Here is a 23,600-nt window from a genome sequence, read left to right as displayed (position 1 = left end):
AGAGCCATTGGCTTGTCTCAGTATGTTCCACACCTGAACAAGAGAGACTGAGGGCTCTTCTGTGACAGCCCCATGAATAACTGTGACAGAGCCCCTTTCTCTCACTGAGTTATTTGGGTTCCCGCAGCTGCCACCATGCCTTTATGCTCCTTCGCGCTTATGGGGACAAGTTTTTTAATCACAGAACAAATGATAAGAGTTTCTGGACAATGACTGGCTACAGTCACAGACAGTATGAAATTTGAACAGTACTTAATTTGAAACTTTGGAAACTGCCTGTTTTTTTTTTTCTGGCAGTACTTTAGCGGCAGGTGAACAGTAAATGAAAGGAAGATTTTCTTTCTCAGTTTATGATACATTGTCATCCTGCCAGTTTACTGTCACTGTAGCTCACTGCTCTCTCTTTGAAGACCAAATTAAACATCAATTACAGCTACCAGAACAATCCTGCCTGCACTTTGTTTTTAGTATTCAAGTGCTGTCCAACAGGTAATACATGTCAGTGTTTCAAACCCAAGTAAAGACCATTTTACAATACACAAAAAAATGGGCAAAATAATGTCAGTAAAATGGAAGTATTTGTAAAATTTGACCAGAACACTACCCCTCATTTTTGAGTGCTCTTCTACAGCATGACAGCCAATTTCTGTTCTGCATATAAAATTCTCCTAGTATTACAGCGTTCACAGAACTCAAGTGAAAATGGGGCCTTAAGCCTGTATTTTTATTGCTATAGGTATATATCTAGTATCATGGATTGTTACAGAAACAAATTTCTTGTTGCCACAGTAATGATATAATAGATGGATAAAAGTTTTTTGTTATCATTGCAATGAGGGTGATGCTACGGTTGACTAGCTTACCGCCTCAAAGACAGAGGACACACTTAGGCTGGCTGCAAGCAAGCCATGATTCGTTCCAGCAGCCCCAGTTGGCTATTCTTCCTACTGTCCCTGCCACTCTTATATTCTTACATTCATTCTGGAAAAAGCCCTGCAGCCCTTGAGCCCTTTAGTGACCCAAGGATGGTTGTGTAATCTCTTTGAGTTCACAGTCTTGGAAATATCAAGTGATGTAGACCTGGAATGAACTTCTGGTAGGAACATGAGCCAGAGCAGTAAATTTCAATGAGCCTATGTTAGTTTACACTATTAATAAAACAGTGCAGTGAGTTAAGTAAGAAGCTGAGGAAATGAAAACAAAACAAGGCTCACTAGGAGACTATGTTTTAGGAGTCCTTTTTTTTTTGAGTCTTTTCCCTCCTTGCTTTCTCCTTGCAGCTCTGGCAGAAGTGGGAAAGATCAGCCTGCTTTTGGCATATGGACCTAACAGATGCTGATGTGAGTGGTCAGTTCTGAAAACGTGGAACAGAAAGCTAGCAAGGATTAGATAGCACTCTGTCAGTCCTATCTCAATAGGACTATGTCTACATATGCAATCTGCGTGTAGTTATTGTAACAGTAGCTACACATAGAGAAAAGCTAGCCCAAATAATTGTATTCCTAGAGTAAAGAGAACACATCCCGGCAGATGTTTTTTTCATATTTTAAAGATATGGTGTGAAAGTGGTGTGTAGGGCTGAGTAGGCATTTCTAAAGGGTGTACAGGAAAATAATAAAAAATCCTCAACTCTTTTGAAAATACAGAATTTAGTGTCTTATAGTGCTTTTCTGCCCTATGAGAATATCTTCCCTTCCTCAAGGACTTTTTGAATGGAAAAAAATCTTGATTTTTTTCCTTTAGCAATCCCTAAAGGTTCTGCTTCATTGGGCTTTTTATAGTTTGAGCAATCACACATGCTCAGAGATAAAAGGGACTTCATCTGGCAGTCCTACTACAAACAGTATATGGTCTCTGTGCAGGAACAAAAGCTACCTCACGACACAATTGTAGTAGATTTCACTTAAAAGGCATTTCTATAGGCAGCTGTTTAGTGTGAGCACAAAGAACATCACTTCTAGTTCAAGAACAAGTGGAGAAAAGACAGTGTAGCTGTATGATGTTTAGTTATATTTCCTTGTATTGACTAATCCAGTACTCCTACATTTCTAAAGCAGCACTGTGCCTGGATTATTGTCACATTATTCATTATGTTATTGTGATCCTCTGAATTTAATTAAATAACTTCAGTCTTCTGTTTCTTGAAAAACTGTGGCACTATTACTACTGGGAAGCTGAAGAATACTGTTATTTATGAATGAAAGTCTACATTTGATTTTTGAATGTAACGTCCTTAAAACAATGTTGTGTCCAGCAAATGACTTTTCTTGCCAGTAAAACATTCTCAATAGTGCTCAAAGAAAGTGGAGAAGTAACTTAGGCTTTTGAGACTGAGGACCAATCTATGTTAAGTAGACAGTTATGAAGAAATTATTTCATCCCTCACAGATGTCATTTGGTGGATCACTATCAGCATGGCTACTCAAGGATCACACTATAGTTCTCAAAATATTATTGGTCAGCGTTACTTTTAAAATTAGGAAAATAAAGAATGAATACATTCTGCTCAGAACCAGATAGCTGGTGTTCAGAGAATATTTGAATGAAATTATACATCAAAATAACTGTAAAATAACCTGTTGGTAACAAAGTTTATCAGTAAAATAACATATAATTCAAGAAATCCACTAATCGATGTAGTAACACATTTATTGATCACTTTACCAACTAAAGATACAATTTTATACAGTCAGTCAACAGCAGTAACATACTTTGAGAAGCTATGGTTTAAAATATGGTTTGCAATATGAATTTACTACAACTTTTCAAGCCAAGCTTTTTACAGTGATTAATCAAACAACTACTGTACTTTGCACATTTTCCCTAAAACACCAATAATACAGGCAAACTAGCTTTCCATTGTTAATGTGGGTTTTAGAATTTAATAAGACAACTTTAAAAGGTTTAAAACTTCCATTATGTTATCATTACTTTAACATTCACACTGATAAAGTGATACATTTAATAACTTTCTAGCCATTAATAAAGTGTAAAAAATATATTGCATATATATATATATAAATTTGTTCCTTTTCCTGAAAAACCCTAGTACAGAACTAGTAGCATATGATCCCCCCTTCAAGTTTCTTTTAATGATTTTAAAGATTGAATAGTAGTAGTTTTAAATGAACAGAAAAAAACATGGAACAGAGAATCACTGTTGTGCTCCCCCATAACAGTCTGTCATGGTTTACTAAGCACATTAAACCCCCTTGGAATAATAGTTCCATTTTGCTAACACCAGTTAGAATTTTGGCACCAACTAGCATTGGGGATAAGATTTTGCCCGTGTGCTTTGCACAGGATGGTGCCTGGCCCCCTTCATCAAGCGGTTAGGATATATCATCCTTTGCTAAGGATATGTTTACCTATTATAGTTAAGTTTAAGAAATGCTATGCTTAAGTTGTTTATTTGCAATAATGAAAAAAAGCATTCAGTGTTAAATTAGTGAGGAAAAAAGTAAACTTCTAACGTTAAATGATCATGTAAAATTTTTACTGTGTTTAAAATTTCACAGTGAACACAGTAGGCTAGTACAGCTGAATTTTAATGTTTGCAACACCTGCAATTATAAACATTGCAGGCAATTATTAGCACACAGCAGCTTCCAGGTTTTCTGGACCAAGATGAAAGAGATATGAAAGTAAGAACAAGAAACAGTAAGATTCACTGAAGGTTTTGATCATGCTATACAGTGCTCCAAAGGAAGGCTATATCAAGACCTATCTCCATATCACAACTATTTAACAATTAAATGTTTATTAATGTTCTAGTTAAGGAAGAAGAGTTTTGCCTCTACACTTTATGATCAGATCCTGACAGCACACACATCCAGATTTGTGCAAAGAAAGAATCAAACCATCTAAACCAAATTAGCAATGGATGTTGGAACCAAAGGCAGATAAATGATCTTCCAAGGGAATAAAGAATGATATGGATAAAGAATCATAGAACGGATAAGGAAAAGGTTCATGACTGAAGAAAATCAACCTCAAACATTAAAAAATTATGCTTCCCCTATAATATATCTTTCTCTGTAATATTTAAATCTGTGAAACATAAAATCTTTTCAAGAATAAACTTTAATATACTGAAGTCTAACATCAACCATTTCTCCTGCTTTACAGAATTCAAAGACAAAATACTTTGTATGATAAGCATTAGACAAAACTTTTTCCCTGCTGCAACAGTTTGACCAAAGCTGATATATTCTGAACCCAGCACAAAGATAACCAACAGAAACACACTTTTGTTGGCATCCTATAGCTTGTTTTTGTCTATGATTCTGTCATTTCATAAACTACAGTGCTAATAAAAGTAGTTTGCCAATAAGATTTTATATGGGAAATTAAGAGTTTGTAGGTTAACTGACCTTACACAAAGCCCTTCTAAAGAACTAGTTTGTATTTAGCATAAATATTACAGATATACAGCATTTCAGTTGCATTAATATAACCCTACTTAACAGAACCCAGGCTGCACTACTTCACATTATTTACTTTGTTTAAAAATGGCATTTGAGCAAATGCAACCATACAGAAACTCATCTGATGTAAAATGAAGCTTACAATAATTCATCGTTACGGGGATATAAACTGTCATCCTTTTTCTTATTTTGTTAATCATGCATAATATAGGTCCTGATCAAAATATAAAGATGGATGGAGTACAAATGTATTTTTAGTTACATTTTTAATTAGCTTGAACATATCTTTATTCATGTTTGTGATCTGTTCTGAAAAATATGCAAAGTAACAGAATAATCTTGAATAAATATAACCGAAAGGAAGGGCAAATTATCATGAGCATTTCTTTAAAACCTTTACAAATGCTTATAACAAAACTCACTTTGTACAGTGCCATAAGCTTTATGGTAACTCTCAAAAAGAGATGCTGTATAACAATATTTGAAAATTAATTAATTGGCTGTTTACCTGCAATGGAATATGGTAGGTGCCTACCACTTTTCCAAATCAGTTTAGTTGGCTGGGCTTTTCAATGGCAATTTCCAAATATAAGGTATTAAATGAAAAAAGCCTCTTCTGTAGTTTTGCAGTCGTGTCTCTTAAGAGCATTCAGAAGCAACATCATTGCCTTTTACCCTGAAGTCATTTTGCTACTTCCTCACTACTAGAGGGAAATTCCTTCTTGTCACATCAAGTCGATGTTAGAATCACTGATTTCCCCCAGAAATAGGAACAGGGTAGGATGTGTAAAATCATAAAAGCCTCTTTAGATCTTTACTTTCATTCGGAGGGAGAATGGCAACATCACCAACTGGCCAAGCTGAGCGGCACTGCCTGCCAGCCCAGAGCTTGGCCCTAGTAAGATTTAATATTTGGATCAATATCTATATGGTTTAATTACTGGATCCAGAGTACGTGTATGCACACAAAAACCTGTACAAGTCTTGTGTATGACATTACTTATTACCAACTAATACACAAGCCAAGAACATAATATTCACACTACAAACAACGTACACAAAAGTGTAGTCATTTTGGCACACGAGCAAGGCTAACAATCAGTTAAGAGAACATGTACTAGTTGAACACATTACATTTGCTCTATCATTAAGATAAAAGGTTTGTTTCTTGGCCAGCACAAACAGAGAATTCTCATTCATGGATGACAGGCACATGCCACCAGAATATATGGATCACTGAAAAGCAGGGTTATGTTTTGAGCATCGTACATGCAGGCACAAAGAATTAAAATTTATTAACGATGACAAGCCTTAAGGAAAAAAAAAATCAATTACAAGTTTAAAGTTTTGCAGTTGGAGAAAGATACATCAGGATTTTCTCTATGGCTGGTTACAGATGGCTGGGATAGCTATAATTTACAAGCCAAATCCATAGCAGTCATTTGCCTTTGAGTTCTGACTAACTCCAGCTGCCATAAAACATATTGAGTCAATAGAGGGGAAAAATGGGTGACTAAAACGCTAATTCATGAACAAGACCTTCTATAATGTCAAAAGGTTGCCAGAGTAATTTTTAATTTAGGTGAGCTCAGTAAAATATATGGAAAATATAATATTTCAATCCAAAATATCTTTGAAGGACAATCTCTATTGCTGATGAAAAACACAAATTGTGACATGTGAATAGTTTTAAAAATCTCCTTTATCCTTCCCTAGAGTGAAAAAGATATAAAAAATATTGTAGGTTTTTAAAAAAACCAAACAAAAGTGGCTAGATCTTGCTGCGATCCCAATGGTTAACAATTCCTTTTGGATTCCAAATATACTATTACAATTAAGTGAGCATAATAAAACAATTGTTCACATAGGACTGTTGAAACAATGTATGCTTTGTTTAATGTGGGCTTCTCAGTACCACTATTGCTGATAGCTTTGATAGCAGGACAGTAACTTTTGTTTCTGATATGTTCCATATCGCGCATAAGAAATTGTTAGCAAAACTCTCAGCAAGTAACTAAAGACGACATGGAGTGACCTAGAGTGGAATTAGTAAGCAAGCATTATACAAGAAAACTCACTTGAACTTACGCCTATTAATTTTAAACACTACTTAGTATTTGTTTACAAATTTTTTTAGTAAGGACATATTCTTCTCGGCACTCACAGTGAGTGACTCTTTACTTCCTTGTGCCTACAATCTTGCAAAGGCTTTACTGATGGTCAGGTTCAAGCCTTCCAGGGAGACATGATACAGGTGTAATATGCTGTACTGCCATACAATATTAAGGTGTTTATATTTTAAGGTGAACGCAGTGTAATTTGAGTTTGCGCTTTACAGGCAAGTTATTGCTACAAGATACCTGAACTTTCTAGATCACTTTTCTTTGGCCAGGCATATTCAGCAGTAATGAAGAGGAAAGTACAATAAGGAACAAACGAGTTTCGAAATAGAAGAAGTGGCATAGTATAAGATGCTGAAAATTAGACTGCAAGGTTAGATCGAATGATTTGAGATGCCCAAAATAAGGAGATGAGTGTAAAACCTTATTAGGTATCCATGTCTTCACTTCAGATGTGTATCTCCTCAGATGTTACAGTCTGGAGTATGGGTGCACAGGAAGAGCGTATGCTCTACAGTGCTTCAAGGGTTGACAATGGGGCACCTCCTGAGCTATCTCTTCTCCTGATCTCTGAGGGGTACCAGCTATACTTGCTCTCCTGAGAGTTAAGGAAATGGCAATCATACGAACGATAAAATGTACTCTCGTAGCCTCTATTCCCCAAGCAGACCTAGAACTTACAGCTAACAATTCAAGACACTATGTAAGCTTATCAATTTCCTACAGATATTAGTGGAAAAGTAAGAGCTTAAGTAGCTGACTGAACCCCTAATAATACACAAGTTGCATATGGTGATTTTACTCATAGCCCTTATGTTCCATACCAAGTGTAGGGAAAGGAAAAAATCTTTCCAAAGAACCATCTTTGCAGCCACAAGTCCCTTTGTCATTTATATCTGAATGACTTATTTTCATGTCTCTGTTTGATTTTTAAAACTATCCAACTGTAGAAGTAAAGAAACAAGTACGTTCTTCAAAGTAAAATACTGCTATCTGAAGCATATCCTCAGGTCCTGATCCAAAGCTTACTACATCATTTAAAGTATTTCAAAGAACTTTGCACCAGGTCCATACAAAATGCTTTGGTTCATGGAAGGGATTTTATACTGTACAAGTAATGCAAAGTAACCTCTGTCAGAACCCCAGCTACTTCCATCAGCTTCTTCTAAGCAAACAGAATAGCTCAATTTCTATTTAGTTTGGATTTGTCTGCATTCTCAATTCCTTTGCATGCCTCCCATCTTATGAGCTTGCTGGTCTTTCTCACTCTGTGAACTAGTAGCTTAAAACCTAATTTTACCTTAAAAACATCCTAGCCGATCACACATCCTGTGTAACAACAATCTGGCATTACTGACACTCAGTATTTGGGTACTTGAGAAAGCCTGTCAATTGTGCACCTCAGGTTAAGTTTCACCTGCTGTGCCAGGTAGCTAGCTAGCAACAAAGAGTCAGATCAACAGTATGCTGAAAGGCCTCTGCAGTAGACTTGACTTCACTCTTCATTTGGGCTGGATCCAGATCTTTTCAGTTACCAGCGAGTTATGAGTCAAATTTTAAAGTCAGTGGGAAGAACAGGGTCACTGGTTTTGCCTGTAAGTTCAATTAAAGATTTATGAAGGGTTAGAGGCTTAGCCTTTTTATTCATAAAAAATAAGACTTTTCTGGAGCCACCTTCATGTGCACAGGTACCAGTGACATAGAAGAAGGTTGTCTAAATTTAGACCATTTGGTACTGTGCTGCAATAATTTGGCCATTGTTGGTATCACAGTGTGCTATTTTCTGGCTCAGAGTGTGACAGGTCATCAGTGCAACACAGGAATCGATAATCCTTCATTCCATGGAAATTTTTCTTCAAGAACAATGGGTAAATCTTGGAAAGGCTTCACAGAGCTGGATGCTTCTTATCCTCAGCATCCTTATGTACATCAAAAATCTTCCCACGTAACCAGAGCTAACCATGGGAAAAACCATTTAAATCTTTACAAGAACACATGCTGAGTTTTGGCAAACTTCCCTCCCTCTTCAAAACAACCCCCCCCAAAAATTATAAACAAAAAAATCTCCAAGTTCACCAGGAAGTCATTGCCTTTGTTTGCTATTGTTGTTTTGGTTTCAAGCTGATGTATGAGCTCAAAGGGTCACTGGAGGCAAAGTTACAAGAAAGGCTACCATTCAATGTCAGAAAACCAAAACGTGAACAGTTTAAGGGCTGAAAACCAGTGCTCTGTTCCTGGACACTGGATAAATACAGGCTGTTGACCTGCATGGCACATGACAGCACACACTGCTAGCTAAACTTTATGTACTATGGGATGCTGATATAGGTGGGGGAGAACAATAAGCTTACTAAACTTTATTCAGTCAAACATGAAAATCAGTGCCTGAGCTATTCTTGAAAGAAAGCAAAGCATAACTGCTGGCAGCTGGTTTTGAATACTGAAAATATTACATTTCATAATTTTAGAGAAGCAGTGTAATATGTTAGGGTATTTGTTCAGCTCTGGTAGAAAATTGGACAAGCCTTTTCTCTTTTTTAAAAATATTAAAATTATTTATTTTTATTCCTATTAAGCTGTTTTTAGGCTCCGTGTAGGTCAGACTCAGCTGCCTGTACCTTAAGTCTGTGGACCTGGTTCTCCTTCTATGAGAGTAAAGCCATTTCCATCAATACTAACACTCCCAAGTTCAGTCGCAAAAGTGAACAGAGAATCAAATCCCTTGGCTTCAAAGGATCTAAGATAAAACATAGCCCAGTTACAACAGTGTATTTTTGGGGGCAAATTACAGGGATATTAATTGTAAATGTCCTTATTCCAAGGGTCTGTAAACTTTCCCTACATAGCTTAAAGGGCATATGTGCAAATGTATGTGCATAATAATATTCACTTAATAGCAATCAAATTGGCAGTGTTTAGTCATAATCAATATTTTAAAGCATTATTAGCTTAATGCCCCCTTCATTTCAAATGTGAGGCAGTGCAAACTTGAAAACAGACTGCAAATAGCTTTAATAGACTTTCTTAGTCATGTCTTGTTCCTCACCTCTCAGGTTAGTACACAGCTCCATTCAAATCCAGCCAGTCAGAACCAAGCTACAATACACATAGCAACAAGCACAAAGTATAGACAGGAGGAAAGTAAGGGCTGGTATTTTTCACCTCTTTCTGCTGACATAAAACACTTTAGAACCTATATTGTCCTAGAAATAGCTTTCTTCAGTTTTTCACCAGTGGTATATGGCATTTACAGGCTACCACCTTATATATTACAACCACTTACTCCCCAATAGTATATCATTGGATCTTTTAAATAGTATATTGCTGGATCCCATATAAGACATTTAAAAAAAGCCCTAAAACAGTAGCCAAATTAAACTGCATAAATAATGGAATATTCTTCAGAAAATTTTCTTTGACATCCTCAGGATAACTGGACATTCTGGAATGTTTGAGATCTCTTGCCTGGATTGACAAAATGTTGTATGACTGCTCTTGACTTTGGGTGTGTTTTTTTTTGTCTAAAGCTCCAGAAAATTATATCTTTTTCGTACTGATTTATTTATTTTTGCCAATATACACATGAGGAATGTAATGAAGTGGTGGTGTGCTGCAAGTAGCTCAGCAGATGTTGAAATCAGTTCCAGTTCCTGAAAACAACTTCTTGACAACATAGTCTTAGCATTCACAATAACCAAAACATATGGGATTCATCTACATCATTCTTACAAATATATTCTCTTTGTCCCTCTCTTTCTCCCACTGTGTTGTAATCCCTCAGCCTTACTTGCTTCCTTGTACTTTATGATCATATGTGCCTGCATGCTTATAGCCAGATACGTATCCTGAAGCATCCACCAGATCTTCTCGGCCAGCTTTGCCTTTTCCTTTCCCACTGGGATCAAACCTCTCTTTGTGAGAACCCGTGAATTTTGATGTATCTGTAAGGCGTGATACAGTTGGAGATGAAATGGCTTTCTATTAGAAGAAAAGAAACAAAAAAAAATCACATCAGAATTCAATTATTCTTAATGCAGATATTTGTACAGGCTACCAACATTTAATTATTTGCTCCTGATGGAGACTATGTAAATATTTAATTGCTTCCAGCAAAAGGATACAAAAAATGTTTGTTTCTTGCCATTACATACAATGACAACAATCATATACTCAAGGACAAAATACTGCAAGTTATGTCAAAAACTTTTGGAAGATACTTTAAAGATAAGATACTTCTGTTTATAGTGATACTTCTGATACTTCTAATAATCACCAAAGACATGAAGAAGTCCTAGAAAACACCATGTTCCAAATCCACTAGGTCAACATCTAAGTGTAAAAGCCCGGCTCCACCAATACAGAAAAAGCAAACCAATGCACCTAGAATTCATTGCTTCAACAAATTTATTCTAAAATCTAGGATTCATATGAGAAGTAACAAACTAGGAGGACTGAAAGTTATTTTCAACGTTAGCAAATTAGCTGTCTATGGAATGGCATTGAGCAAAGACTTTCCTCTACATTGCTTCCACTGAGTTATATTAAACTAAAAGGTTTTCTGTCACTGAGACAAAGAAAATTTGACTACACAAACAGAAAGAAAAAGATATCTCACAGAACAATATAGGAGCATGCTAACCTGCTGTGTGTTTGGATTGGGAGCTGTCTCCTTGATCTTTAAGTTTACATTTTAAAATTAGAAGAGAAAGGACACTAAAGGAGAAGGGAAAACACAGAAGATTTTTGCGTAGAAGTGGAAATGGAGCTAAGATGAACAAAGACTGACAAAATTTGGGTGTCTATGTGCTCCATCCTGTCAGGTTGCATTTTAGAGACAGAAATGACATGGTCTTCATTGCAGTGAAGTAAATGCTCTGGGAAACTTAGCTTTTATCAAAAATCTCATTTCTCCTCTGCACATCCACAGCCCAAATAAATGTTCATTAATGAGACCTAACAAACAGGCTTCTGAAGTGACACATAGCTCTTCCATAGCATGACATATGTTGAATATCTTTTAATGCGGAGACTTGGAAAAGATGTTTGAATCTATACCAAGAGGAACAGGATACTTGGATTCAGTTAGTTTGGGGATGAGTGCTCTAACTTGTACACCATGGAAGCTACACCCCACCACCACCATCTAAGTAAATGCTGTTTTGAGGGAATTTGCCCACGTACATAACTACTTAATGAGAAGCTCAGGTTGTAAACTTCTGCTCTTCTCCCTTCAAACACACCCAACATGTGACGCATACAATACTGCACTGCTCTGCAGCGTTAATTTCACATAAGGCCCTGAGGGGAAAGGTGTTGTGTAGTTATGAAAGACAATGACCACTGAGCATTCATTTCTCAAAATAGCATTGCTGAATGACCTTGAGAGACTTCTTCTTTCTTGCAATCTCAGAGTACTATTGGCAGAAACAGTTACTTGAGGAATGCGTTGTCTACATCAAGACAGCCTGCACTCTGGTAAGACCACAGCACAGTTGACTTATCAGAAATAAAAGGTGCATCCTAAGAACACGATAGTAGCAACAAGGCTGCAACAAACCACACAAGCCTTTCCTTTATCCCGCTAGTCTACTGGGAAAACAGCAAGACATTTCAAACCAAAAAGGAAAACAGCATGGCCTACAATTTACAGAGGCTGAATTAAGACTCTGAAACAAAAGACTGATCTGCAACATCTACTGACTCTTAAAGGTCACGAAACATCTATCCAAAAGCCACACTGTCATTGTCAATCACAAGGAACCCAGGAGATGTGTCTCAGCAGTGAGCAACTCTTGTACTCTGTCCCACACACAGAAGGGACACGATGCATGAGTCAAAATGTTGACCAATTTGGCACACACATCTTCAAGCTTGACTGAATGTGAGTGAATGAAATCTCTTAGAATATAGGTATATGTGAATGAGAATTAGCTTACTAGAGACTTCGTAAATAAATTTTACCTTCCCCTTTTGTACGATCGCCCACTTAGTGAGGGTTTACGATTTTGTTTGCTTGCTTATTTCCTCACTGATTTCCTGTGCTACTTCCCCATTTGGAATTTACCAGTCATGTGTCTACAGATTTTAAATCCACTGCTTCTTCCTGGTGTCTCTGTTACATCATCTGGTGAAAACTTGTGCTAAGACTAACATGTAAACATTCTTTTATAATTCATTCTTCATCTGCTAGAGCCAAGCGTGTTCCCAGTGCAACAGCATTACAGCAAATGTTTGAAATACAAAAAAACAGCACCCCTTTGGCACACCTCACCAGAAAAAAAAAATAATCACACTTTTTAGCGGACAACTTGGGACAATAACTTAACAGTTCAGGTTTTCATACCTATTAACTCAAAGTTGATACATGTATGTGGAAAGAGAAAAAAAATCAACATTCCAAGTAAAGGTAAATTAACATGAGATTAAAAAAATACAATCTTTTTGTCCTGAAAGACAGTTGAGCAAAACCTAAAGCCCCAGCACAAACACCACAAATCCAGAGCAAGAATGATAGTGATCCCATATCCTGTGTTCTTTCAGCCTAGATCAGAAGGTTTCCTGCATCACAGGAGTCACAACATGCAAAATGAAAATAAAGGCAGTAGCTGCAAAGCAAACATTCTTTCTCAAAATTGTTTCTAAACTAAGAACTGCAGGCTTTTCCTAAATTGCATATGAAGCCACTAGCACACCTCTTCCTGCATGTGACAGAATATTACAACTGTAAAGATGACAATCCCTGTTGGTTTCCTGCTAGCACATTTTCTATCAAATGGGAGGCTCACTTTGTTTCCAACAGTACAAAATTGGAGCAATTTTAGTTCTGTGTACAATATCCTCTTACTTCCCTGATCCATATATGCAGAGATAATGAGATGCCACCATAAAGTTAGGCAAAACACCCTATCTCACCTTTTTCTTCTCCTTTTATGTTTCTTATGATTACAAAGAAAATACTACTTCCTCTCTAGGGTCGTGTGAACACTACACTGAAGGGTCAGGTCCAATGTAAGCATACACAAGGACTTCACGTCTGTCTTGGACTCCTCAACCAGAACAGCCAGTGGCACTTTATATCATAGAATTATAGAAGGGCTGAGATTTGAAGAGACCTCTGGATGTCATCTGCTTCAAACCCCCACTCCTTCACCTAGTCTAGATGGCTTTTGAATATCTCCAAGGATGGAGACACAACCACATCCCTGGGCAACCTGTGACAGTGCTCAGCCACCCTCATTGCAAGAAAGTGTTTCCAGATGTTCGGAGGGAACCTCCTGTGCTTTAGTTTGTGCCCACTGCATTTTGTCCTGTCACTGAGCACTACTGAAAAAAGCCTACCTCTGTCCTCTTTGCACCCTCCCTCAAGGCATTTAATATACACAGATAAGATTCCCCTTGAGCCTTGTCTTCTCCAGGTTAAACTGTCTCAGCTCTGTCAGCCTTTCCTCATAGGAGAGATGCTCCAGTCCCTTAATCATCTTCCTGGCTCTTCACTGGACTCTGTCCAGTAGTCCCATATCAATCTTCTACTGGGTAGCTCAGAGCTGAACTCAGCGCTCCAGATGTGACCTTATCATGGCTGAGCAGAGGGCAAGGAGCACCTCCCTCGGCCTGCTTAGCAATACTTGCATAATGTGCCTCAGAATACCAGTTGCCTTCCATATGGTAAGTGCACATGGCTGGCTCATGTTCAGCCTTGTGTCCACCATGATCCCCAGGTTCTTACCTGCCAAGCTAGCTTCCAACAGCGTGGCCCCCAGGATATATCTGGTGTACAGGGTTGTTTCTCACCAGGTGCAGGACTTCGCACTTCTCTTTGCTGAACTTCCCAAGGTTCCTGTCAGCCCATTTCTCCAGCCTGTCAAGGTCCCTCTTGATGTCAGAATCTGGATGACCTATCAGTCACACCTCCAAACTTTGTGTTATCAGAAAACTTGCTGAGGCTACACTGCCTCATCGTGCAGATCAGTAATGAAGATGTTAAACAGGACTGGACCAAGCATGCTCTCTCCAAGACATACTGCTAGTTACTGGTCTTGAACCAGACTTTGTGCCACTGATCACCACCCTTAGAGCCCAGCCATTCAGCCAGTTTTCAATATACCTCACTGTCTGTAAATCCCACCCCTACAGCAACAGCATGAAAGGCCACGAGTCTTTTAGAGGAGACCATGTCAAAGGCCTTACCAGGTAGACACTATCCACTGCTTTTCTTGCATCTACGAGGCCAATCATTTCACTGTAGATGTTCATCAACAGTGTTGATGCACTGTAGTAGTAAAGCATGACTTCCCCTCGGTGAAGCCATACTGACTACTCTTGATAACTTTCTTGTCCTTCACGTGCCTAGAAATTATTTGTAGGATTAGCTGTTCTATCACCTTCAGTGTCCTAAGGTGACAAGTTTATTCATAAAGATTTCTTTATGAGCTGATGACTTAACTTTTAGTCAACTGCCTTTAGGAATCAAATGTGCACTCAACTTGTTTTTATCAAAATACAGTTTCTTTTTATGAACACTAAAACCAACTATGGAGACTAAACTAGCAATCCAGCAAAGGGCAAAACCAATTAAACAGGGAGCTAGAAGCTCATTCTTCTGTGAAACCAAGCTGTTCATCACTAATTGCACACAGGCATTGGGAGTTGTCAAGACCAACTTCTTTACTTGTACCTGTGTCTTAAACATTGTCTGAGTTCAGGCCTGTGTGCGCCTCGGTGGCTTTTTCTGTGGCTCCTGGTTAACAATGAGAGGGGAGGTGTAGGAGCAAGCACTGCTCCCTACCCCCCTCACCTGCAGATAGGCTAACTGTCCCAGCCAGGATGCCACAGAAGAGGGGGAGAAGGTGCTGCAGCAGGTGCTGTGTCATCTCATGTCCCCCCCACCGACTGCACATGTGCAGTTGAAGTGTTCACACACAGGTTATTCTGGCAAGGGTTTATTGAACTGCCAGTGACCCTGGAGCCCCCCAGCTCCAGTTCCAGAACTTTCCTGAAGGAGGATGCCTCAATGCTAGAACTTTCCCAAAGCAACTTGTCCGCATGCCCCATTTCAAGAACATTCACAGCAAGATCACTCCTCACATCATTGTAGGGCATGGGCTTGCCTTATAAATAGTGCCTCCCAAGAAGGCACAGCGTGTGTGCCCTCCACTGCATGGAACCAGACTGAAGATGTGCTGCTGCTGATAGGCCTGAAGGACTACTGGACCATGTGTTCCTGAAGAATTGCTGCTGAAGGAATCGCTGCCAGATGGACCATGTTTTTCTGAAGAACCTCTGTGCCCCACTGGAGTGGTCATAATTTTTCCCTTTCTCATGCTATTTCTTTCTCTCTCCTTCTCCAATTCTCTAAGATTATTGTACCTTTTTTTTCGGCTTTTTTGTGTATTGGATCCAATCAAGCTGTGTTGTAATTTGTTTAGCAACTTCAGCTGTGTTCAAGGTATCAGACTGTGATCTGAAGATACCAGGATCTATTTTGCAACTTTGCGAAGTGGACCCGAATGCACCTGAGTATCTGTTTTGGCTCTGTGCAAAATAAATACTGCATTTTAATTTACCCTGGAATATTTGTTGGTCTCGGATTTGCTGGTACAGATATCCAAAGAATCCTTCTTACCCTTCCTTTTTGACTGCAGGATGGGGTGGGTTCTGACATTGGTGTCAGGAGTAGGGTGTAACTAAAGGTGAATGCAAGAGTGGGTTTGGGTGGAGCTGACCATCCCTCATCAATAAGAAAAAATTTAGGAAGAAATATTGTGAACAGCACAAAGGGCTGGATGAGGACAATTTCCACCTTAGCCAGTCACTTCTTTTTCATGATGAATCACAAACAAATGATTCTGTCTTGTCCTATAGTAATTCTGCTTAAAAGAACTGTTTACTGTCTAGCGTATGTTTATATAATCTCTCTAGTTACATCTTTCTAAAGGTTAACAAGTTCCCTGGAGGCAACGTCCTCCCCTCCTTTCTGTGACTCCACAGAAGCCTTCATTTTTCTTCTTTTATTTGCACACAGAATAATAGAATTGTTAAGGTTGGAAGAGACCTCTGAGATCACCAAGTCCAACCACCAGCCCAATAACACCATACTTATAAGCCATGTCAGGAAGTGCCACGTCTACAAATTTTCTGAACATTCTTTCAGGTAGTTGTAGATAGTGATAAGGTCTACCCCCTCAGCCTCCTCTCCTCCAGGCTAAACAACCGCAGTGTTCCCTCAGCTGCTCATCAGAAGACTTGTTCTCCAGCCCCTTCACCAGCTTCGCTGCCATTCTTTGACACACTCCAGCAGCTCAATGTCTTTCTTGTACTGAGGGGTCCAAAACTGAACACAGGATTCAAGATGTGGCGTCACCAGCATCAAGTATAGGGGCACAATCACTTCCCTACTCCTGGTGGCCATGCCATTTTTTATACAAGTCAGGATGCTGTTAGTCTTTTTGGCTACCTGAGCACACTGCTGGCTCATGTTCAGCTGGCTGTCCACAGCACTCTCAGGTCCTTTTCCTTCAGGCAGCTTTCCAGCCATGCTTCCCCAAGCCTGTAGCTTGTAGCTGCAAAGGGCTGTGGTAGCACAAGTGCAGGACTTAACACTTGGCCTTGTTGAATCTCATACAACTGACCTTGGTCCATCAACCCAGCCTGTCCACGTCCCTCTGCAGAGCCCTCCTGCCCTGAAGCAGATCAACATTCCCGCCCAGTTTGGTGTCATCTGCAAACTTACTGAGGATGCACTCGATCCCCTTGTCCAGATCACTGATAAAGATATTAAACAGAAACAGCCCTAACACTGAGCCCTGGGAAACACCACTTGTGACTAGCCACCACTGCTCTCTGGGCTTGTCCATCCAGACAGCTTATGAGTGTCCAGCCATAACAAGCATATCAGCTGTTGCATCCTTAGCGCTTACAAGCGATCCTTTCTTTTCCTCCTCTGTACTTAGCCCCACACTCCAGTTCCCAAGCATTTCAAGACTCCAAGCAACTACCAATCAGAGTGTCTAGGAGCCTGATTAACACAAGCCTTCCACAAAGTCAAACCCAATATGCCAACACTTTTCCAAAGAAGAGTTTTATAGTACACTTCTATTGGTGGTGTGAGAATTAATCGATAAGTTTTGCTGCAGCTGGTTTGTATATTTATTTATCTCATCATATAAATCTGTCTTGTAAGATGTAGCTGTTTTAAGTCAAGAGATAATCTGTCATAGAGCTGCGAGAATTATTAATATGCTTAGTTGTCTTGTAAGATACAGCTATTGTAGGTCAGGAGATAACCTGAAGGGAGTTTCCAGACATGGCTGGATAATCTAAAAAAAGAATGAACATTCTTTGAAGATTTACATGGTTCTTTGTCTAAAACTAGTATATATACCCACTGCTTTTGTAAGATGTCATGCCTTTGTTTTTAGAAGGGCATCTGATTCAGCACTGAATTGTAAAATAAAAATATTATTGTCTTTGCTTCGAAGACTTTATCCTTTTCGATATTTCACCAGTGAATAAGTGTTTCTTACAGTGGTGAAAATGAAACATAGTAGGGAAGATAGAACAGACTCATGGGTTTTTATACTGAGATGCTGGCGAATCTTTCTTCAATTTAATGTTAAAATCATTTTTTAATGAGACTCTTTCCATTCAGTTGTAAAATTGTCCTCTTAAATTTCTAGATAATGTGAGGAACACAAAAAAAAGAAAAGGTCGAAGGAAGATGAAAACCTGCGTCAAATGCAGCATGTTTCCATTTACATGCTTAGCATTACATCCTAAGCAGACCATATCTTAAGTCTTTTACTAGCTTTATACACATAGGCAGATTAAATAAATTAAATTAATTACCACGTATATCATATATTAATCTTCTTTACGCGATAGATGATTTCTAGCTCATGTCCTTATTTTAGCAGTCAAACAATGTATATGCGTACACTCACGCTTTGTTCCTATAAAATTTCTGCTTCAACTTTAGAGCAGCAAGTTAATTTCTATTGTCTATATAGGAACATAAGGAAACATACCTATATTTTTCCCAGTATTTGAGATGGGCCTGCTGCATTTACAGATGGGTTAGAACCTCCCTTGTCAAGCCTGTCACCTAGAAACATCAGCTCTGCCATTTATGACTTTTCCTCTTATGGATATGTTAACCTTCCATACCCAGTTTAACACTATCCTCAGCAGATAAGCAAGCCTAGTTTGCAAAGACACTCTTGTTCCACTTTGTTAGATTTATTCTGCTCAGCAGCCCTCATTCCTCCTGTCACAGAAGCCAAAGCCCTGTCTGCATCATAAGCCATACAGCCAGGCACAGTCCACTTCTGTGCAAGTTTTCCTTCCTAAGGATTAGGAAGGCAAGACCAGAGGTCCATGCCCTTCACTCTCCCTGCTAGACTTCTCTAGTGTCTCTTGATATGTTTCAGGTTACCTCTGGAGCAGTACTCACAAGGTGTTGGTACTCACAAGGAAGAGAAGGAAGGGGTCTGTTAAAAGTCTGGACAATCTTGGCAGTGCATCTTCAACACTCCCATATCCTGGCGTATCTCAACAACAAAACTCCTAAGATATCTAATGTGGTCAGAAGATATGCACCTCAATCATCCACAAGAGGAACCTCCAGTAACTATCTCTGACTGGTACCCGCTGCTCCCATCATGGAACAGGGAAGCGGAATGCACATGATATATTCTAGATGGCAAAAGCTGTGATCCTCTGGTTGTCAGGCATGCCTCCTGTGTCTGTTCATTCAACTCTTACTCGGATTTTGACTAACACACAGCTCATGCTAAGGCTTCATATATGCTGGGAGCAGCACCATTAAGCCAAAGCAAGAGAAACACGTAGGCAGGTCACAGTGGACAAGAGGAGGAAAAGATCATTATGCAACCATTATCACCTGCAGCTTGCAGTCTCCTGCAGCCAAAATTCTTGCATACTCACAGCCTCTTCAGAATCCACAAACTTATGGGATTTGGACAGACCAAATCCCCAAACTGAGAAGTATAAATATGTCAGCTTATCCAAAAGGTTTTTGAAGCTGATTCAAAACATGACAGATTGCTAAGCCTTTTGCACTTCCTGATATGATATAAGGAAATGCCTTTTGCACTTCCATGACAGATGAGAAAAAGGGAAGCACCCCTACTGTGGGCTACAGTAGCATGACATCCTCTCTGTGACTCCTCCTTTGTCATAATTCTTCTGAGGACTGAGCGACTGAGTCACATACTTTATAAAGTCAGAGTCTAGATTATGATTATTCTATTGCACAGTGATTATTAAGAATTTGACCTGATCTGCAAAAGGCCTTGGTGTATACTTATATCCACAAGCCTCTGGCTGAAACCTGAACCAAACCTACACGACCTACAGCAGAGCTATACAGAGCAGGGAACAGACTACATGCCTTGACGGAGTTATTCCAAAACAGTTTAAGAAAAGCTTCATATAAGCTGTCTAACATATAGAAAGCAGTCCAATTTAAAACTTCCAGGACACAGACTTCTTAAAGTAGACAAAGCATTAGAATGCTTGTACATAGATTTCATATCTGCATTCCCAGGTTGGTGACAAGGGATTAGCCATGTATTTATTTTGATGCCTTTAATATTGAAGTGTTTGGGTCATTTATACCACCCCAGAACTAAATTAACTTGATAAAACAAACAGGAGATTGGGCATTTTTTACTCCCACACTCCCAGCCTGCAGTCTCCCTCCCTTTAAGTTTTGCCTCCTGCTTCTTACTCTGCCAGAAAATATTGTTGTTCCTCTCACTCTCCCATTATTTCTTTACTTCCTCAACTCTCTCCAGGACTGCACATACAATAGAAGTACCGCCAGGCCTCTCATTGCTGGCTCATATTCCCCCTCCACTCCTCTCACTCGACACATTCATGCAGGTCTGCAACACCTACCTGATACTACCCTGCATCTGCAAAGCTCTTTCATCACTCTGTCATCCACGCAGAAAGAGGCTGTTCCCTCATTAGCAGTTACTGATCATTTCAATATCGGACTGCTTAAATACCAAAAATGGAATCAAGAGTGAGGCCTAGAAGAATGCACACAATTCAAAGGGAGAATCCCTGGATAGATGAACAAGTTATGAGAACTCACTAAAATGAGAGCACAGGAGTAATACATTAAATTTTGTAAAAATATGACAAGTTGTACAACTCGAACCAGGTCTCCACTGGACATTTCCACTGTTCATCTGTGCAGAATCAATTTCTGGAAAGGTTATTTACAGTTAGATTTTCATTCACAGTTCTACAGTCAAAATTCAGGAGGATCACAAATTTTAAGAAGATGAACTAAACTGACAGGACTATTCAAGTTGATGGTAAACACTCCAGTATCTCCTAAAATACAGGGTAAACATTTGCCTAACCTAAGAAACCTAAAACTTAAGTACACTGATCTTTATAACTTCCTTTTCGTATATAAAGCTTAATGCCAATATTTTAAAATGAAAATGAAGAAAACAAAAGAATTTATAGTTCTGATAGACTTGGAACAAACAAAAAAAAGACCAGTCCACATGGTAATTTTTCACAGATTTCCAGTGTCCTGGAATTTAAATGGTATATTAAAAGTATTTGAAGATGTCTTTGCTTTAGTCTTCTTGGTATTTCACACAATATCTTAGAACTGTCTAATAAGATTCTAAATTTAATTCCCTTTTACTCTCTTTGATTAGGATACGCCACTCTTCATGAATGTTTGTACATTCTAACCATGGACAAGAGCTATCCTTGAATTTTCCTGACTGTGCTGCTAAGTGGTACTGTAATTCCTGGTAGAAGCAATGACAGTACCACACAAGAATACACAGTAGTGCAATACTCAGCTGTTGCATAATCTTTGCTTCCACTCATCAGCTGCTGCCTTCAGGACCACAAAACCACGCTGCTTGGGTTTGTGGATTGTACAGTGATTGTAACAGTACTACAGAAGAAAAAAAGGACAGCAAGAACAATCCATCAATTAAATCAGTAACATACCGTTACTCCAGATATAATCGGGGCTTTTCCTTCAATTAGTTTATATATTTCTTGAACTGCTTCCTCATCACTCTTGTCTTTAAATCGCTTCTTGGAGAGTTCTTGAAGAGCTTCCTTAAACTGCTCAAAAGTGATAGTTCTGGAAGACTTTCCCCTGTTGAAACACACACAGAAATCGGAAGAAATTACAAGAGAGCACAACAAGATAATAGCAGAATGATTTCAGTTTACCACAGTGACGACAGAAAAGTGCAACAGAACAGGAAGACCCATGCAGCCCATTTATGGTGTCAAATAAAATATATCCAGGAACATAAATTCATTGTTAGGTACACAGTAGGACAGTGTTTAAGAAACTTCCCTTGATAAATGCTCAGAAATAAATAGGAAATAAAGGGTCATGGCCTGCTGTCAGAACGTCTGCAGCTCATGTAAAAAAATCTAATCTCATTTGGCTAATCACTTGTAAAACTTGCATACATAAAATACAAGAACTGAAGCATCTCAGGTGAGTTTCGTTATTTAATACTTTTGATTCTTCATTGAATAACTGGTTATGACATATTATTCAGAAGTACTTACAAGTAAACTGAGAATAACAGTGTGGTGTAAAGAAAATTATTGAAAAGCTCTTAAAAACTTGAAATTCATCCTCTATTAAAAACTGGCAAATTTTAAAGTTGTGCATTTGAATTAATCAACTGTTTTCCTTCTTAGGCCATCACTTTCAGAAAACATTCACAGTTTCATGGAAAACACAATACAGCAGTCTGATAAATTCATAACCCCCTCCAAAAATTCAAACCTGAAGACTTGCTGTTGCTTTTACTAGTAGGAAACTATTATTTCCACACTAGTAAATTACTTGCTTAGGTTTACTTTTTGTGGAGAAGATTTGGCTTTAGCAGTGTACAGCGCAAAATCTGACTAGTGGGAAATTCATAATAAACATCTCCTTATACAGTCACTCCTGCAGATCTTTTACACCCATCAAGCCAAAGGGTTCAACTGATAAAACCCTTACACATAAAATCATAAATTGAAGACGTGTTTAACCAAAAGGGGATCAATGCAAGTCTTTTTTCTAGCACTTTAAAATATTCAGTTTAGGCAGGAGATAAGGTAGTAGCATACACACTGTTCCTTTCTCTTCCCTAATACAAATGTATTTTTAGTGTTCCTCATTTTTAAATTCAGGTACATGAGTTTTGTTTGCCATGTAAGCATTTCTTTTTGTGCCAATTTAGAGAGCACTTCAAGCAAATCAGAAAACTCCACAAAAATTCGAACAATAGAACAAAACAACAAAACCAATCCACAACACAACCCAGATTGGTCCTTTCAACAGTGACAGCTCTTTATACAGGAATAAACGATACACGTAAGGACAATGAAAGTGCGCATTGGCAACAGAAATCTCAGACTACAAATGCTACACATAAAAATCTAATTTTAATTCAAGCATCACAAAGAGCCACTGCAAAGAGTCATTCATCCATCCCTGATTTATCTTTAATCTTCTGTCAGACTCTTTCAGAGGATACCTCCACTAATGAAAGGGGGAAGTGAGGTTTCTCAGTTTTAGACACTAACAGTTAGGAAGTGACACATACTTCAATTACTTAAATACAAAATGAAATTTTATATCCCAGGATTCTGAAAAAAGGAGAAACTAGTTATTCACAACAAACTCAACACTAATGCAAACCTTTACTTACTGTTCATTACTAGTATCCTTTATTTTCAACACAGCCCAACACGTAGCATATCCCTACATGCCTCACATTCCCTATTTTCACCAGAAATAAAATTTATCTGTTTTGGGGGATTTGTTTGTTTGTTTTTTTACCAAATTTTGCTGTTTGCAATTATGTGTCTGCTTTAGGTGAAGCATATGCTGCAGTATCTCACAGAATTAGCTAGTGAAAGAACATAATGACAATGAAAATTAAGAATATACTCCAGTACTTCATTAATCAGAAAGATATAGAATAAAGTGCAATAAAGTACTTGGAATTTGCTTAGGATTCTCATTAATAGAATTAAC

At 38.5% G+C, this 23,600-nt stretch overlaps 1 protein-coding gene across 6 annotated transcripts in view; it reads right to left on the bottom strand.

The window, feature by feature from the left end:
- Positions 1-7,212: 7,212 nt before the first annotated feature.
- The window catches only part of TPPP (tubulin polymerization promoting protein), a 70,911-nt gene continuing 54,523 nt past the window's right edge, over positions 7,213-23,600 (bottom strand). For all 6 annotated transcript variants that reach the window (XM_054059400.1, XM_054059404.1, XM_054059406.1 and 3 more), the window contains 2 exons: positions 21,554-21,707; positions 7,213-10,525 (listed from right to left, as the gene is read on the bottom strand). In XM_054059400.1, the coding sequence (XP_053915375.1) occupies positions 10,331-10,525; positions 21,554-21,707 (349 nt within the window). In that variant the 3' untranslated portion in view covers positions 7,213-10,330. The remainder of the gene's footprint in view (positions 10,526-21,553; positions 21,708-23,600) is intronic.

This window comes from Cuculus canorus, chromosome 2 (assembly GCF_017976375.1).
Source record: "Cuculus canorus isolate bCucCan1 chromosome 2, bCucCan1.pri, whole genome shotgun sequence".
NCBI classification, from domain to species: domain Eukaryota; kingdom Metazoa; phylum Chordata; class Aves; order Cuculiformes; family Cuculidae; genus Cuculus; species Cuculus canorus.
Note: the sequence above shows the minus strand (reverse complement) of the source record. Positions and strands in the feature narration are given on the sequence as shown.